Genomic DNA, 15919 nt, shown 5'->3' on the forward strand with positions numbered 1-15919 from the left:
GAAAGATATTTGCTTTGGGGGAGGAAGGAGATCTGGAGTGGGGGAAGGGCGATGGCAAAAGGGTCTCACCTAGCTCTGTTACACAGCTCTGTGTGATACTCATTGCAGATGGAAAGTGGGAAAAACAGGGACATAGGCTCTGGGAGAGTCTGTAATCAACTTAAGAAATATTGACAGGATTATTTACGAAACAGACTGGACATATTATTAGCTGCTAACAAAATTACACAAATGAGGAAGTATAAACCTCAGCATCTAAAACAAGTGTCTAGGACACGATGACCAAATATCTTTATGTGGTCTATATATTATCTTAGCTGATTTAGTATCTTTCAACCGAAAAAGGACCCCCAATGCACGTTCAGATGAGGCTATTGTGAGAGGGAGAAACCTGCCCATTGGAAAGGAACATCCATGCCTCTTTGTTTTTAAGACTTTACCCAAGCCGAAAGCAGACTGGTGGATGAAGGATGAAAAGGTCATTACATGCAGAAGAAGGGATACCATGAAAAATAAAGTGTTGACTGCCGATGTAAATGCGAATTTTAAAAAGTACTCAGTCGGCATCTTTCTCACCACCACAAAGTTCCTAATTTAATCACAGGACCCATAAAACAAAGTTCATGGGGGTTGGTTTTTTTTTTAAGTTTGTCATATAATTACATTTTTTATAACACCCCGCAAGATTTCCATCTGGCCATGTTTCAGTCTAAACTGCGTTCATTTCAAAAGAATTATTTTTATAAAATGTCACTTAATTGTAGGCAAACAGTTCTTTCATTGTCCACAGAGCAAATTTTAAATAAGATGGTTTCTCTTCTGAGCATATTCACGCCACAGTCGCCATTTTGTGTCAGAATGCACCATTTTCCTGATGTTTAAGCACCCACCTGATCAAATCTAATTGGCTCCTGCTATCTCCAATAATCAAGAATGATCACCCCAATTCTTAACAAATCAAGGGGAGATTAGTGGGGTCTATTAACTAACAGCATGTGTTAACTTAGCCTGGATTTATCAAAATGCACTAAATATCTCATGCAATAGGAAAAGGGGTGTGTTTTATGGTAATAGGCAGTTTATTGCAAAGTGTGCTATCTTAGTGCTTTGCAAAGGTATCAATGCAAACTGTGATAACTTTTTCACACTTTGCAATGTGCCAGAATTGTTGTATTTCCTACATACAACCACTGGGGGGACCATTTTAAGCACCTGGAGAGCTGGCCTAGCTGTCAAGGCCTGAGAGAGAGAGACAGACAGACAGACTAGCCATAATGCCCTCATATTAGGTAGGTATTTATACCTCTATATGAGGTCCACCTATTCACTCGAGGTGAGGTTTAGGTATTAGTGTAGGGGGTAGGGGCCACTTTGACATTCAAAGTGAGATGTACAAACAGAACAGTGCTCTCTTGTGAAGATTTGATGACCTTTGGAGTAAGGAAACTCACCCAAAGATGAGATTTGTGCAATGTTCTCTCAACCTAGCTTGATGTGAGCACTTGTTCTGTTTGTACATCTCACTTTGAATGTCAAATTGGCCCCTAACCCCTACACTAATACCTAAACCTCACCTCGAGTGAATAGGTGGGCCTCATAGAGGTATAAATACCTACCTAGTATGAATGCATTACGGTTAGGCTCTCTCTCTCTCTTCCCCCCCCCCCCCACCCCAGTGGAAGGCCCTGATAGCTAGGCTGGCTCTCCAGGAGCTTACAACTACTAAAAACAGCATTTGCAAAAACATTGCAAAGCATGATAAAGCCCTAGCGCACAGCTTTATGCAAATGAAAAAGGTGTAGTTAAAATACACGTTAAAGCCGTGCGATATGGCTTCGCAAATTATGAGGCCAGACAATTGGCCACAAAACCTGCCCCAAACTCCTCCCCTTTTTAAAATTTGCATCGCACTATGCGTTATGGTGTTTTCGCATGCATTAAAGGTGTTTTTTGCATGCGAAAACGCCATATAGCAGTTTGATAAATGACCCCCTTAATTTGATAAATAGGAGCCCAAATTATCGGGTAGATTTAAAAGGGCTACAAGTGCACCCATAAATGTGCGTATCTCGCTGTGTGCAAAGATACGCGCTATTTTATAAAGTATACACATAGGTTATAAAATATTCTTCACACATATCTACAGCTTTACACACACACACACACACAGAGTGAGAGAGAGACTCTTTATAAGGCTCAGCCTGACACACAATATATGGACCATTGTAAGGGGGCACTTTGATTTTGGTGTGAGTTTTCGGGAGGTGGGATGGAGTTAGGGGAGGTGTTGCTACAGACACATTCAGAAGTATTTATTGCAAAATTGACATCATTAAAGAATTTTGATGAAAAGGAGTTGATTTGTACAATGCAGCTAGCAGAGACTGCGGTGTACAAATCAACTCCTCATGTTAGATTTTTCATCACTTATAAGGGCTAAAATTTTTCAATGAATACCTCTGAATGTGTCTGTAACAACACCTCTGCTAACCCAGGCTGAGCCTTATAAAGAGTCTCTCCCTCTCTCTCTCCACCCCCTCCCCAGACGTCTATGCCTACTGAGGAGCTGTGGCAAAGTTGCGTGTGTAACATATGCGTGCTGGCTGGGGAAAATTAGAGGGTACCTACGACAGTGCTGGCCTTGCCTCTTTTCTGCCTACTTTTTCTGGGCATGGTACATTTAAAATCTGCGTAGCTCCTGCGCGGCCCACTTACATGCATATGTGGCTGTTTTTGCGCGAGCAAGGTTCTTAAAATCTACCTCCATGGTTATATAGCTCAATAATGATCTCCAAACACACTGCAAGTTACTCAGTCACATATCAACATCGAGCACACACATTCTTTCACAGTCAAGTTGCATGCGGGCATGTTTCTATGTGGTGTGATGGGAGGGAAGGAGGTCGGGGGTGGTGAAGAGCCTCAAAAATATAGAAAAATCAAAATCCATATTTACCATGATCTGCAGGTGAAAGATCCATTGTTTCTCCCCACCAAGCAAACCTTTCACAATCACCACCTCCTGGACTGACTTTCAAATTATCAATTAGAAAACATTTAAAGTCTAAGTCTGTATTGTATTTGTTTGCAATATAATGTCCGTAGAGCAGAGCCTCAGTCCTGTCCAAATGCAATTCCAATGTTTCATCATTCTAGCTCTCACAGATCTTTTAATATTCACTATGTATAGTAAATCATGTGAGTGATAAAGAAAAATATTGATTTAAAAATGTCTCTAATTCTAGGGTGTTGGAATGCTTTCAATTTAATCACTTGTTCACAAACCAAAAACACTACCAGCATCTGTAATAGCCAACCATTTCAGGTAAAAAGCCGTATCATAATCCAAATGAACTCACAGATTTCATTACCAATGAAACTAACTAGTCTCTGATATTGTGTGACAGCATGTGTCTGGGTGGGCATGTGACTGAGAGAGAACCTGTGTATCTGTGACAGACAGCATGTGAGTATGATAGCGAGTCGGTATGTGTGTGCGAGTGTTGTACAACAACATACCTCTTCCTCCCCACTAATCTATGACAATCTCAAGGAATCTAGAAATTAAAAGTTCCCAGATATGGAGACCAGGTGATTTAATTGTTGGATGTTATTTGATGTTTCTGCTGTTTTGAAATATTTTATTGTTTGGGAAATTTTAAAACATTTTTATATGATTTTTTCATTATTGGATGTTTATTTGTTACCTTCTTTAAAATATTTATCATTTTTATTAATATGGCTTTATTTACTATTATGATTGATGTTTTATATTGCTTGATTTTGTTTGATGTTTTATGAGGAATGATGCTTCCGTATTTTTTCCATTGTTGCACTGCATACAGATTCTGGCTTGTAGTAGTTTCCAGTTCAATTTTTGTCCATGTTTCTGTTTCTGCTTGTGGTCTCTTTATTCAGTATTTGGTGAAGGTCTGTCTGTGTTCTCTGTGTATGACCAAAGTGAGGTGTTCTGCTAGAATATAGTTTTTCTATTGGGATCTATAGCAGTCTGGTTTCTTCTGTTTTCATAATAGGAGGTGTATTGGTGTTTTAGGGCCTGGTGTAATCTTTGCAGTGTTGTCTTTTCATAAGCAGGGTTGTTGCTTTTAAATGCTGGCAGTTAGTGTCCACCCGCACCCCATCACTCTCTTCCTGGGTTTTGTGTGTGTGTGTGAATGGAAGCCTACCTAGGTTTTGTGTGTGTGTGTGTGTGTGTGTGTGTGTGTGTGTGTATGAAGAAAGAGTGTGCTGCCCCACTAATTCATGATAAGCTCAGCATGAATTCAAATGCTCTATTATTGATAAGACAGATTCCAGTCCACGAGGTGGTGATCATGCAAAGGATTTGTTAGGTAGGGAGCAACAATGGATCTTTTGCCTGCAGCTGTCAATGTGGGCTTTAATATTTTTACATTTTTATATGAGCGCTTTTGCACCTACAAAATTTGTCCCTGGAACCGAAACTGAACTTGCCTTTTGTCTCCAATTTTTGGGTGGGAGGTCTGGGTTAAGCGGTGAAGGTGGTTGCGAGCATGCGCAGAATTTAAGTATTTTCACAAGCAGAGTTCACACGTATTTTATAAAATGCCTGCCTCCGTGCAAAAAAAAACTCCGGTAACTATGCGTGCTTCACAATTATTTTGTATGGAAAACATGCGCATGCACTTTTTTTTTTTTTAAATTCGGCGTGGAAAGCATGCTGCTCCCTGCAATTACTAAAATGTGCGTGAACTGAAAGGTACGGGGGCAGAGATAATGTAGTATTTTATAAATGGTATTGCTGCCACCGCACAGTTTACAAAGTATGAGCATACATTTCCCCGCACTCCCTTCTGCGTACATCTGAGGACTTGGGCACGTGGTTGAAAATTACTCTCTTAATAAGAATGATCTTTGTTTCATGGGGATCCACGATTAAGCTACGTAGGAACTTTATGGCGCCAAGAGAAATGTTGACTCGTGTCCGGTTAAAGTCCAGTATAGGACGAAGCTTTAAAAAGATGAGTGGAGATGGTTTAGTAGATACCTCTTCCCATGAAGGTTGGTGGCAAGGTCCCCCCCGTCTGCTTCCTTTAGCCGTTCTGCCTCTACTCTAGCCATATCTAGGACCTACAACAGCTCTGGGGGGCAGAGGGAAAAGGGGAGGGCAGGAATGAGCGATGAGTACAGGGGATGGAGGCAACAAGGGATGAAAGCAGAACCACCAAATCAAATACCCTATATATGTACAGTATCAACATTCTCTATATAAACAACAATGTGCAAGACACAGGACAACAACCTGGGATAAAAGCCCTTTCCCCAGCAACAATTAACTTTCCTCGCTCCCAGTCACAGACCCTGTGTATGGAGGCTGCTATTGCTATTTATACGCTTCCTGAGGTGCTTTCAGAATAAAGTAACACCAGTGCTATCGTGCTGCATCACCATTCTGACCCCCAAAATCCAGCATCTCACCAAGCCTGCAGCATGCTGCACAGTCTATGGCAAAGCTGAAAGAAAAGAAAAGAAAAAGGGAGCGAGGGAGGACGAGGAGGAGGAGGAAGAAGCAAATTCCTTTTCAGTTAAAACTCAAAAGAAAATAAGTAGCACTACAATATTTAAGAAATATCTTAAAATATATTAAACATTATTAAAACATTTTAAGCACAAAAAAAAAAAAAAATTAAAATTAAACCCCTAGCAGGAAAAGCTCTGGAGCTGTTCTTCCCTTTTGTCCACATCCTTGCTTTTTTTTTTCTTTTAAAAGGTAACCGTACCCACTCTATGCTGTGCAATATTTAAAAAAAAAAAAATACAGCAGGGAGTAACACTCACCATGTGCAAAAATTTCACAAGCCAGTCATATTTTTAACTTTGTAAACCGCTCTTCCGCACTTCTGAGCCCAGCCAAGTTTGCAAGCCTGCCCTCCAGCACTCGTGATGCCCTTGGCGACATCACATCCGAGGCGGGCCAATCGGATCCACTGTGCGCGATGCTCACGTGCCTGCCGACTGGGTACACGGGGAAGTTACAGGGGGAGCCGCTAACAGAGACTTAAAAATAGTGACTTGACAGTAACATTTTTGGATGGGTACAGGGTGGGCGCTACTATACTTACTGAGCTTTTAACTTAAAAAAAATGTATATAGATTGCATGGTACACAGCAGGTGCAATTTAAACAACCAAGGTCCAACAAGTTTTCTATCAGCTCATACAGCGTTATCTGAGCTGCTTGGCGTCACGATTGCTCCTTTTTACATCATAGCTTAAGCCCAGCTCCTCTGCCCCCTCCATGGAACGGTTCATGGGCAACTCAAAAGATGTAGAAAACAACAAGGACTGTAAAATTAAAAAAAACAAAAACAAAAAAACAAACCCAAAAGGGAAGATTTCATCGTCCTGGAGCGAGGCATTGACTGGAGGGCACTTCTGAGTGGCAGGTCAGTACATGTCCGTCTAGCTATTGTTCGTGTTTATCCTGCCAGCTGAAAATAGAGGCGGTGGAGGGGGTAAGTGAGGCGGCGGGGGGAGGGTCTGAGGGAGAGAATGGAGCAGTGGCAACGGGAGGACGTGAGGGTGCTGCTGTTGCGGGGAGTAGGGTGGGAGGCCAGGGTTGGCCTGGTCAGGCAAGTCACTGCTCTGGGAGGAGGCAGAGAGGCTCACAAGGTTGTTACTGGGGTTTTCGGAGGTCAGGGGGTTGCTGACCCCAAAGCACTTCTCCTTGTGGGCCTTCAGCATGTTGGAGAAGCGGAACCTCTGCCCGCAGACGTCGCAGGGGTAGGGCTTCTCTCCCGTGTGCGTCCGGCGGTGGCGCTTCATGTTGGGCCGGCTGGTGAAGCTCTTGCCGCAGATCTCGCAGATGTAGGGCTTCTCTCCTGCGAAGGCAGGGGCATTGAGACACATCAGTTACTGCTGCACGCACGGACCAAAAACCAGGGACAGCAACAGGAGAGGTTAGAGAACGGCACTGAGATCAAAACACCCAGAATTAAAAAAACCAAAACAAAACAAAACAAACGTCAACACTTCCAGCTGAAAGTCACCTATATATATAAAAAGTAGAATTATGTTATTAAATAATAATATTAAATATTAAATGAAAACAGTATACACATATATGATTATCCTGACAATCATATAAATGGTAACCTCATCCCACTTCTCATTTAGATTATATTATTGATCTATGTAACCGTAAATATTGGCACACTATGGATAACCTAGAAACCAAACCTATTCGTGCCTAAATGTAAACCGTTGTGATGGTACATTACTAAATGACGGTACAGAAAAGTTTTTAAATAAATAAATAAATAAATGTGAATACGGGTCCCTAAGAATGAGGGCACTGGCTGGGGGAGAGGGGTGTCCATGTCACATCCTGCTGTTTTCACTGGCCGAGGACATGGCCAGGAGCAGCAGAATCCAGATGAGAAAAGCAGAGGGCAGAGCTCTAGTTTTACCACTGCTCAATCTGCCGCCGGTCGGGAACCACAGAAGGTACAAAGCCGGGGGAGGGGGGGCCATCATGGCGTAGACTGGTTCTCCCCTCCCCCCCCCCCCAAACTCCCATCCCAATGAATTCTGACCCTGGCCATCCTTCTGGAGTCAAGAGAGATCAACGGGATCCCTGGCAAGACAACCGTGACTGGAGTGGCTGCGCGTACGTACGTAAGGCACCCGGATTATGAAGGCCACAGCTCATCGTCGGGTTTTTTCTGCCCTTACACGCGCTTGCTGTACACAATTAATAAGGCAGAGGTTTCAAAAGAAAACCAGGCCTCCCCCCCCCCCCCCCCCCCGCAATGACACGAAGCTCCATCTGCAGCACTGCAAGTGACACGAACAGCCGGGCAAGGGGGTCCGGTAGAGAAAGGGCCGCCAGCGAAGGAGGACTGCGGGGGGGGGAGGAAGGAGGAGCGGAAAGAGCGGGCTCGGCCCTTTTCTTACCGGTATGCGTCTTCATGTGTTCATCGAAATACTGCTTCATGTTGAAATCCTTCCCGCACCACTGGCACATGAACTGCTTATGGCCGATGTGGATGCTCATGTGCGAACGCAGCTGATACTTGTACTGGAATCGCTCGTTGCAGTTCTGAGGGACAGGAGAAGCAGGGGAGCGCGGGTCAGTCAACTCTAGGTCATGGGGAGGGGGGTCTTATGGCTCCTTATTGCACAGCCAGTCTAATTTTGCCTTGATTTTTTCAATTAGCAATGACCAAGTACTTTCGCTTTCTTTTCCATGCAAAAATCGTCGTGTCTGTCTGTCTCCCTGATAATAACCTTTGAACCATTCGTCCAATTCTACTTACATTTCTGCCACACACAGCCGAGCACTCTGTGGTCGCTGGCTCACACTTTTCATGTGTTCTTGACTCTCAGGACATTTAAAACCCCTACTTCTTTTTTTTTTATTTCCAATAGGCAAACAGCTCCATTCAGCGGTAACCGGAAGGCCAGAGCACCGAATAACTTGTCCTGGATATTTAGTGGTTTAAACGTCCCACTGAATATCCTTGATTAAAGTTATCCAGTTATCTTTATCCGGATAACCTTAAACCTAACTGGTCAGCTTTTGAATATGGATGGTTAGGTCTAAAGTTACACGGCCTTGTGTGGCTGGATAACCAGCCACTTAACTGGATATCTTCAAAGGATATCTGGTTAAGGGCGGTCCTGTACAAAAAAAAAAAAAATATATATATATTATATATATTCACCATGGCCCATCCGGATTCCCAACCCTCCTATCTCAAATATAAGAAAGCCCTTGCTAGCTATGATCCCTCCTCTCCTCACAAACTCCTTCTATATCAAAATCACAGAGATGGCCCTCCAGGCCTCACCCCTTTTGCCCCAGGAAAAAAAAAATTGAACAAAATTGGCAAAGTCGCCACCTTCCAAATTCCCCCCCTCACCTACGCTACCATCCCTACCCAGGGCCAACCACCCACCTACCTACCCAGTACCTTAAAATATGCACTTATGTGGCCCAGGATCACGGGCTGTAGTGATCCCGGGTGCTTCCATCATAGCTCTTAGCAGCTGTCTGGAAGCATAAGGTATCGGTGTAACTGTGAGCAATTAATTGTGGAAAAACCCCAAAGCTCCATGCTACATAATAATTGAAGAATTAGTATGCAAACCTTCAGTAAAATGCATGAAACTAGTGCATAGAAATGGACACAAACTAACAATCAGCCAGTAAGGAATATTTTGGAGATCTGAACAGGGAATCTAGTTTCCTAGCAGGATCACAGTAACGTAGTAAGAACATAAGAAGTTGGCTTCCTGGGTCAGACCAAGGGTCCATCAAGCCCAGCATCCTGCTTCCAACTGAGGCCAATCCAGGTTACAAGTACCTGGCAAGGACCCAGACATTAAACTGATCTCATGCTATTGATGATGTAAATAAGCAGTGGCTATTCCCTAAGTCAATTTGATTAAGAGCAGGAACTTATTCAAACCTTTTTTAAACCCAGCTACACCAACTGCCTTAACCACATCCTCTGGCAACAAATTCCAGAGAACTGAGCGAAAAAGAATTTTCTCTGCTTTGTTTTAAATGTGCTAATTGCTAATTTATGGAGTGCCCACTAATCCTTGAATTATCTGAAAGAGTAAGTAACCAATTCACATTTACCCATTCAAGTCCTTTTATGATTTTATAGTCCTCTATCATACCTCCCCCCCCTGCATCTCTTCTCCCAGCTGAACAGCCCTAACCTCTTTAGCCTTTCTTGATAGGGAAGCTGTTCCATGCCCTATATCATCTTGGTTGCCCATCTCTGTACCTTTTCCAGTGCAATTATATCTTTTTTGAGATGCGGCACAGTATTCAAGGTGCGGTCTCACAGTGAAGCAATACAGAGGCATTATGACATTGCTGTTTTAGTTACCATTCCCTTCCTAAAATCACTAACATTCTGTTTGCTTTTTTTGGCCGCCATGGCACACTGAGCCAACAATTTCAATGTATTATCCACTATGATGCCTAGATCTTTTTCCTAGGTGATAGCTCCTAATATGGAATCTAACATTGTGTAACTACAGCATGCTGGGTAAAAGCCAAATGGTCCATTCAATCTGCCCAGCTGAGATTCTTCCTCTGGTTTTCTACTATTCTTGTGTAATAGATGAGCATAGAATTCCCAAAGCAAAGCAAAAAAGCTCGTTCCCACCATCTTCTGCTCAACCTCTCAACACTGCCCCTCATATCATTTCCTTCCACATCTGTCCAAAGCATGTCGGTAGGCAGAGTACCAGAACCTTACTTGTTTTGCCACAATACATACGCCAACCTTACAAGGCACAGGACATGGTCCACCTGTTCATTTCTAAATGCCTGGTGGATTTCAAATCTGCCTTCGCATCCAGAGTGAGGATAAGCTTGGAGATTTGTTCGGCTGCTGAAAGCAAACGATTTTTCAGGAATTCCTAGCAGCACCCTGGTTGCATTGCAGGGCAAAGTTGTCACTCTTCAAATAGCTGGCAAAAGCATATAGGGATGCCGAGCATGGGAAAAGTTTTTATTTTCCAGTGCTGTATGACTTCCATGCATTGTGGCAAAGGAAATCATGATGAAACTACTTGAAACTGTTTTATTTTTAACAGCGCATCAGAATTTGGTTTTCTTGGGGGCACTTTCCTTAATTTTGCTTGAGCATGTATCGAAACAGAGAATGGTGACAGGCAAGGACTGCCAGGCCCATCTTGTCTGCCCATTTTCCCTTCCTGTTACAAATGTAATACCACAGACCCTCACTTCCAGCAGATCTTTTGTGCTTACCCTGTGATTTTTTTGTATTCTTGTACATTTTTCTTCTCTTTACCTCCACTGGGAGTCTGTTCCATGTATCCAGCACCTCTTCTGCGCGTAATTATTTCCTTATGCTTTTCCGGTTCCATGCCAGGTCCTCTTGGTTCTATGACCTCGGATCCCAAGCCTCTTCTTGGATAGGTACCCCCCACCCTAGTCAGTCAGGTATCCACAGTGAATATGCATAAGCTAATTTTTCGGATGAGCAGACTAGATAGGCCATACAGTCTTTTCCTGCCATCACATTTGTTTCTATATTTGCATTATGTTGTCTCTTTTTGGCGCTTCATTGCAGATCACGCTGAGGTTACTATAGGCATTTCCCTATCCTCACAGGCCTCACAACAGTAAGTTTTGTACCTGAGCAACAGAGGGTAAAGGGCCTCGCCCACAGTCACAAGGAGCAGCAGCAGGATTTGAACCTGCCTGGCTTCCCTGGTTCATAGCCTGCTGCTCTAACCACTAGGCTACTCTGCCACTTCTTGTGCATCACTTATACCTTTGAGGTGTTTGAATTTCTCTGTCCTACACCTCTTTTCCTCTATGGCAATAGTTCTCAGCCCAGTCAGGCTTTCTGGATATCCACAGATTTGCTGGCACTGCCTACAATGTTTGCAGATCTCTCTCTGTGGATATCCTGAAAGCTTGCCTGGCTAGGTGTACCCCGAGAACTGGGCTGAGAACCTCTGCGCTGCGGGGTACACGTCTGGATCCTGAGGACTCTCCTCACAGGGCTTACAGTGCAAACTCTGCGCCATTCTGGCTTGAACCTCTAAGCCACTTGAACTGATAAAAAAGATTCCTTGCAGTCTGGGGATACCCTGAATTGGACTAACATGAAAATTATTGAAAAAATGTTGTTGTACATGGGAGTTTCGAAGTCCTTTCTTCAGAAGACCAAATAGGGACTTGAGGGTCAGTCAACGGCTTCTTCAGATGTGACATCCAAATAGAAAGGCACGGGTGCTGCACGCTCCCAAAAGCGTGATGTCTGCACGAATTTCAGTGGTGGGAGACAAAAGGGTCAGAATGAGGGACTCTGCAGCCCCTCCCCCCCCTCCCCTGTTCCAAGCGGGTGCAGCGTTGGCACAAGAAGATGGCGGCGAGGGAAGGGATTAAGGAAGAAAACCTCTCTCACCTCACATTTAAAAGGCTTTTCCCCGGAGTGCTGCAGAGAATGAACTTTCAGGGACATGCTTCGCTTGAACGACTTCCCACAGGTCTCGCACGTGAATGGCATGTCCCTCGTGTGAGCTAGAGAGGGGGGAGGGGGAGGGGAGGGGAAGAAAACACAAGAGAATGGAAGGAGGGACCTGAAATTTTTATCGGCATCTAAGACGAGAGAAGGTGAGAGCGCAGACTGAACAAAGCACACAGCCCACCCAGCCTCTCCCTCTCTCCCTCCCACCCGACCCCCACCAGATTAAAATCCCACTGTAGCCTTTTATTCCCTCCTACATGTGGACCCCAGCCTAAGAGATGGATCCCGGAGGCCGGATACCCCGCAGGGAGGCAGGGCACAACACCTCAGAACAGAAAGACACGGTGAGAAGGGGGTCATCCGGCTCTCCCCTCCACCTGCAGGCACAGGCAACTCCGGTCCTGGAGTGTGACAAAAAAAACAGGATATTCATAAGGAATATGAATGAGATTTGCATGCCCTGTAGGCAAATATCCTGAAAACCAGTCCTGTTTGTGGCACTCGAGGACTGGTCTTACCGGATCTCAGGTTACTCCAGAAAAAATGACCGTATGTCTGTCTAACCTGCTCCTAAACAACCTCCAGTCACAGCCCATTTTGTCCAGGTGGATGGTAGTATACCCCTATCACTATTCTCTTCCCCGACACACAAGGGATTTCTACCCATAAAGATTCAATTGTGCATTTAGCAATTTCAATGCTGAAGTTTATTATATCAGGTGCCCATTGCTACAGGCATCTAAATTGTGCCGTCAGAAGAAAGGTGCACATCCTTATGATCAAATCAATACAAATACTGTATATTTTTCTCCACCAGTCACAGTGAGTCAGGGTGATACTAAGGAGGACACATTTATCGCAAGGCAGAGGGCCATATATTTTAATGTTTCTAATGAGCCCTTGTCTGCGCATTAACTTTACTCCATCTCTGGAACTGGAGTTAAATGCCCTGTGTTAAAAAAAAAATGTGCATTGGACACCCAGCCTTCCTGCATCGGAAGGTAATAGTTAATGTCTTCATCTACACGGGATTTACAAGTGCTGAGCGCTATCGGGTTTGTCAGGGCGCGTGTTTTGGACGCGCTAATCTCCTTACTGCATCGGATGCTATTCTTGTATGCCTAAAACGCGCCCAACCACAAGTATACCCGTGTGCTAGGCTGGGCGCACCTTATTTCATTGACCCCTCTCAGTTTGTTCTTGTTTCAATTTCTTTCCCCCCCTCCCCCATCTTTCTGCCAGTTGTTCTCCACACTCCCCCCACCCTTTGTCTCCTAGACAATCTCTCTTTCTCTTCTCTCTGTCCTCATGTCTATTTTCTCCTTCCCATGTTTCTTCATTTTTCCCCACTTTTTAACAGCTCCCCTTCTCTCTCTCACTTTTTCTTCTTTTCTCCCATCAGTCCCGTCTCCTCTCACCCAAGACTCTTGTTGCTCTGTTCATCTACCCAAAAGCTAAAGGGTTCTCCATTGTCTTTGAAGCACCTTTAGACATAATGCTGTGCTGGCCAAGTCTTCTCTATCCTTGGGCATGACTGTTTAAATTGCCGCACAGTGATTGAGAATTTGCAGCTCCTGCAGCATCGCATGTAAACGCTCCTTAGTGACAACGACGAGCCGGTTAGCTGTGGAGCAAATGCCAGAGCAGCAAAAAAAAAAAACAACAAAAAAGGTGGGAGGAAAAGAAAAGAGGAAAGAGGGAAAAGCAGACATTCTCTGCCTCTTAATAATTGTGAACTTGCTGGAGACTTGGGAGGAAAGTCAGTAAACCTGGAAACTTACAGATGTCATCCGGAAAGTTCCCAGCTGTGATCCACATTGTATTAATGACAAACACCAATTTAACTGTCATGAATAATTTTCCATTTTCAGGCTCTGTAAAATAACTCTGCATTGACACTTCTCAGATGCTTTAAAAGTCAGTGCTTAAGGCATAGGCACTGCTCCTGTAACACTTCTGGTTCCTCGTGGCTTTGCTGCAGAAACAAATAGCCTTAAATTGCAGCAGGGGGAGGACTACGTTGGAGATCAGGCAGAACTCTCTCTAGCTGGAAGGGATGTTAAGCACCGGAACCATTTACCCGGCAACGAGGTAGTTTTTAGGATAAGCATCGGACCGGGGTAATCGAGAACCCAGGAGATCCTGCCTGTGGGGAGGGGGGGGGGGGTTAGATTAGGCGATCCCTTGGAAGTCCTCTTTATAGCTCCACATTTCTATTATTCCACTGATGCTTTTTAAATCCCAACCCAAAGGTGGCCCCCCCACCCTGTCACACCTCTCCCGCCTCGCAACCCTGGACACTCACCCACCATGTGCTTCCGAACGTGAGCCATGGTATAGAACTTCTTCTCACACATCTCACATGAGAACTTCTTTTCCGCGTAACCATGGACTATTTTATTGTGTTCGTGAAGGGACCAAAGTTTCTTAAAGGCCTTTCCACACGTGATGCACTGTTAAGGGGTGAGGAAAAAAAAAAAAAAAGCAAATGTGGTTAAAAACTAGCTTAAAAATACATACAGAATGGTGTCACATAGAGATACTTCTGAGAAAGACGTAGTCATTGTTTAGCACAAAGAAGACACTCATTTCCCATTTTTTTTTTCATTTCAACCAAGTTTTTGGATGTCCCTTTACTTAAGTCTTTATGGCCATCATACATCTTCGGAGGACCAGGATGCCGCGGTGATGATCGTCCTCAGGAAGCTAAGCCAAGATCCATCCTGGTGTAACCTCTAAAAGCATAACAAGAGTACAAACTAAAAAGAAACCCTTTAAAGCAGAGCATCTATGTATGTGTTCATCCCATCATCAAGAGCTGGGTACTGCACCTTTTATTAAAAGGAAAGGTACAAATATGACAAAAACAAAAAAAAAGTGGAGAAAATTAATTTAAAAGATGGGATTCTGGGGGACCAATAAGCTGGGGGGTGTACGTCAAAGAGGTGGCAAATTTGTGAACTGTAGGTCCATACTGCAGTTTAGGAGCAGGAGTGGAAAAAATTTATTTTGAAAACCTGTACACTGCTCTAAAGGTTTTATGAGCCATCCCTGGGAAAGAAAAGTTGGGGTTTTTTTAATTCATAATAATATTTTTGTGGTTTTTCTCTTTTTTTTTTTTTTTTTTTGCTTTATTTCAATATTTTTGCCTATCTGCGCTCTACCTTCCACCATCCCCTCCCACCTCACTCCCTTGCGTCCTTCCCCTTTGGTTACTTCCCCTTTCTCAAGTCCCCCCCCCCCCCCCCCCCCCCGTTCCAGCCTCTTTTCCTTCCCCCTCCTTCAGCCCCCCTCCCCCTGTCCCCACTTTTCATAAACGCAACCCAAAGGCAAGGGAGCAGCCCTGGGCTTAGGCAATGCAGGCACCAGATTTTAGGGGCCTGGGATTTTTCTACCCTGGCATTAAAGAGTACTTTATTTATTTATTTGTTTGTTTGTTTTTCTATGCCGATGTTCAATTAGGCATATCACACCGGTTTACAGAGTAACAGAGGAATCTATTAACATAAGACTTCTTATTTTACATTGAAACTTTGTAACATGAGTAACAATTGGACTGTGGAGAGTCGTCATAAATTATAACAGAGGTTGTGAAGAACATTAAAAACTTTGTAACATGTGTAACAAGAAAACTTGAGTCGTTGTGGTTGACCACAATAAAGGATTATGTAGTTCTGTAAGGGGTGATGTGGGAAGGGGGCGATGTGTGTGCTGGTGGGGGAGGAGGGCTCATCTTATTCACTCACCAGACTCAAAACAGTGAAATCATATTTAACACTGTAATGACAGCAGAAAAAGATCACTCAGCCCACCCAGTCTGCCAGTTATTCTGCCCCCACTGCTAGGGCTATACCCCCTGCTGCCATTCACAGAATGTGAGTAGCTGCAAGATTTCTCCTTATCCAGGACAGTTCT

General features: G+C 44.0%; 1 protein-coding gene across 1 annotated transcript in view; it reads right to left on the minus strand.

Moving 5' to 3' along the window:
• Window positions 1-3837: 3837 nt before the first annotated feature.
• Window positions 3838-15919, minus strand: part of ZBTB47 (zinc finger and BTB domain containing 47) — a 272445-nt gene continuing 260363 nt past the window's right edge. The window contains 4 exon segments of the mRNA XM_029588335.1: window positions 3838-6859; window positions 7935-8079; window positions 11942-12057; window positions 14310-14457. Coding sequence (XP_029444195.1) covers window positions 6441-6859; window positions 7935-8079; window positions 11942-12057; window positions 14310-14457 — 828 coding nt within the window. The 3' untranslated portion in view covers window positions 3838-6440.

The sequence above is a fragment of the Rhinatrema bivittatum genome, chromosome 2 (assembly GCF_901001135.1).
Source record: "Rhinatrema bivittatum chromosome 2, aRhiBiv1.1, whole genome shotgun sequence".
Lineage (NCBI taxonomy): Eukaryota > Metazoa > Chordata > Amphibia > Gymnophiona > Rhinatrematidae > Rhinatrema > Rhinatrema bivittatum.